This window comes from Hibiscus syriacus, unplaced genomic scaffold, assembly GCF_006381635.1.
Source record: "Hibiscus syriacus cultivar Baekdansim isolate YM2019G1 unplaced genomic scaffold, ASM638163v2 tig00110384_pilon, whole genome shotgun sequence".
Lineage (NCBI taxonomy): Eukaryota > Viridiplantae > Streptophyta > Magnoliopsida > Malvales > Malvaceae > Hibiscus > Hibiscus syriacus.
The window spans coordinates 8179210-8180957 of NW_024062715.1; the positions used below are offsets into that span (position 1 = coordinate 8179210).

The window sequence follows — 1748 nt, forward strand, 5'->3', positions numbered from 1 at the left end:
CCGTATTTCCTAAGCAAAACTAGCATTTCTTATGCACATATGAAATTTTACCGAATCAATATATCTTTTCAGAGTTATTAACCAACTTCCAAGGACAATTCTTGTCATCTTACAATAAAGGGTATTTTCGTAATTTTACCCTACCGGAGTATTCTCATAATTTCTCATCCAGTACCTTTAACATTTAACCTTTGATGATATAAATATAATTTACAATCCATGGCCAATTTCTTTATCACTAATCACAACTTGTAATTTAATTCTAACAATCTTTCAATCTCTTATATTAGTCATTCGATCCATATTCAGTTACTGAATTTCTACCACATTCATATCGAGTGTATAAATTATTCAACTCCACAAAAGTGACCAACATTATCTTATCCATGCATTTACCAATATCACATGTTTCATAAAGCATAAAGAGTAGTAAAGTATTACCTCGTTTTCCATGCCATACTGATCGACCATTTAAATTCCATTCGAACGCCCTCGATCTTGAAGTTAATGTCGAATAATTCCTCGATACAAGGAAACCGAATTTACGTCAGAAACGGAACTTATTGAGAAACCATATTGAATCTGAAGATAAATCATTGAAAACAGCTCACCGGTACGAATTTGGCAAAACGAACTTCGGATTTGGACTCAAGACGTCGATAAAACCCAAACAATAACTCTTGAATTCAAGCTCATCAATCTCAATTTCTAACTTCCAATCTTTATCTCAAGAACCCAAACCTTCAAATATACGAACCCAAATATAAAATAAATTCCTCGCCATAAAATAAATTATTAAAAATCCTTTTTATAATAGAGGCACATAACTGACCAAGTTAAGAACTCAAAGAGCCAATTTAATACTTATCTACCAAGGTGAGTGACCAAAATAATCTTATTCAACCATTAGACAACATTCATAACTTTATAGAAACTAGAAGACAAAGTTGAATTCTCACCAAACTTGGATGACTCGTGTTGTGATTTACCCTTCATCCTTTATTAATTTTTTCAAACAGCCCACGTGCTCTCTCTTTTCTATTCATGGTTTTCTTATTTCCTTCCTTCTTTCACTCATCAATTCATGCATGCGTTCAGGGCTCTTTACAGCTTCTAATATAGTGTCTAAAATAAAGATAAGGAATCTAGGCACAACCGCATGAGGGCGAACGATAGTGACTATGGAGAAAGGTAGGGAAAGGACGTGATATCCACCAACTAGTGCCATTATAATCACACAAAACATGAATGTGGGGAGATCATCATAACTGGCTTCGAACTGTAAGAATTGGGTGAAGAAAGGAAGCGTTTCATCACTAGTTCTCATGGTGGCAACTGTAGCTAAAGCTGCAATAAAGAAGGAAGTCAGAAATACCCAACCCTTTCTTGAATCCGCTCTTTTGCTCCCTGGCAGTAAAAATGAGAGGCGCTTTGCCTTTTTCAAGGGCACTCAACTCCGGGACATTAATGGCTGAGTGATCTCCGCTCTTCATTCATTTATTTATTTATTTTTTTGAGGTAAGAGAGAGACGATCCCATGCGAAATGCTCCACACTGCCAACACTATCAACGAAATGTTTTCGATTTAATATGGTACAAAGAAACCCCAATCTCCAAGAAACTGGTCAGCAAGAACTCCCAAAAACCATGTTATCCCAACTACTGTGAAAAGAAATGTTGCATCATTTCAAACACTTGGAATTGCAAGATTTTCTGCATTTTTAATACTGAGGCTATTCAACTCCCGA

The 1748-nt window shown here is 35.6% G+C and overlaps 1 protein-coding gene across 1 annotated transcript; it reads right to left on the reverse strand.

The window, feature by feature from the left end:
- Nucleotides 1–1042: 1042 nt before the first annotated feature.
- On the reverse strand, nucleotides 1043–1493 carry LOC120122276 (casparian strip membrane protein 1-like). The gene is made up of 2 exons (XM_039141444.1): nucleotides 1436–1493; nucleotides 1043–1347 (listed from the first exon to the last, which is right to left on the reverse strand). Exons 1-2 carry the CDS (start codon nucleotides 1491–1493, stop codon nucleotides 1043–1045), a joined length of 363 nt encoding a protein of 120 aa, XP_038997375.1.
- Nucleotides 1494–1748: the final 255 nt, after the last annotated feature.

Bases quoted from the DNA above. Each gene is read 5' to 3' on its own strand.
- LOC120122276 (XM_039141444.1), bottom strand. From the start codon at position 1,493: ATGAAGAGCGGAGATCACTCAGCCATTAATGTCCCGGAGTTGAGTGCC. The intron at 1,348-1,435 runs GCAAAGCGCCTC...TCTTTATTGCAG, and splicing joins GTTGAGTGCCCTTGAAAAAG to CTTTAGCTACAGTTGCCACC.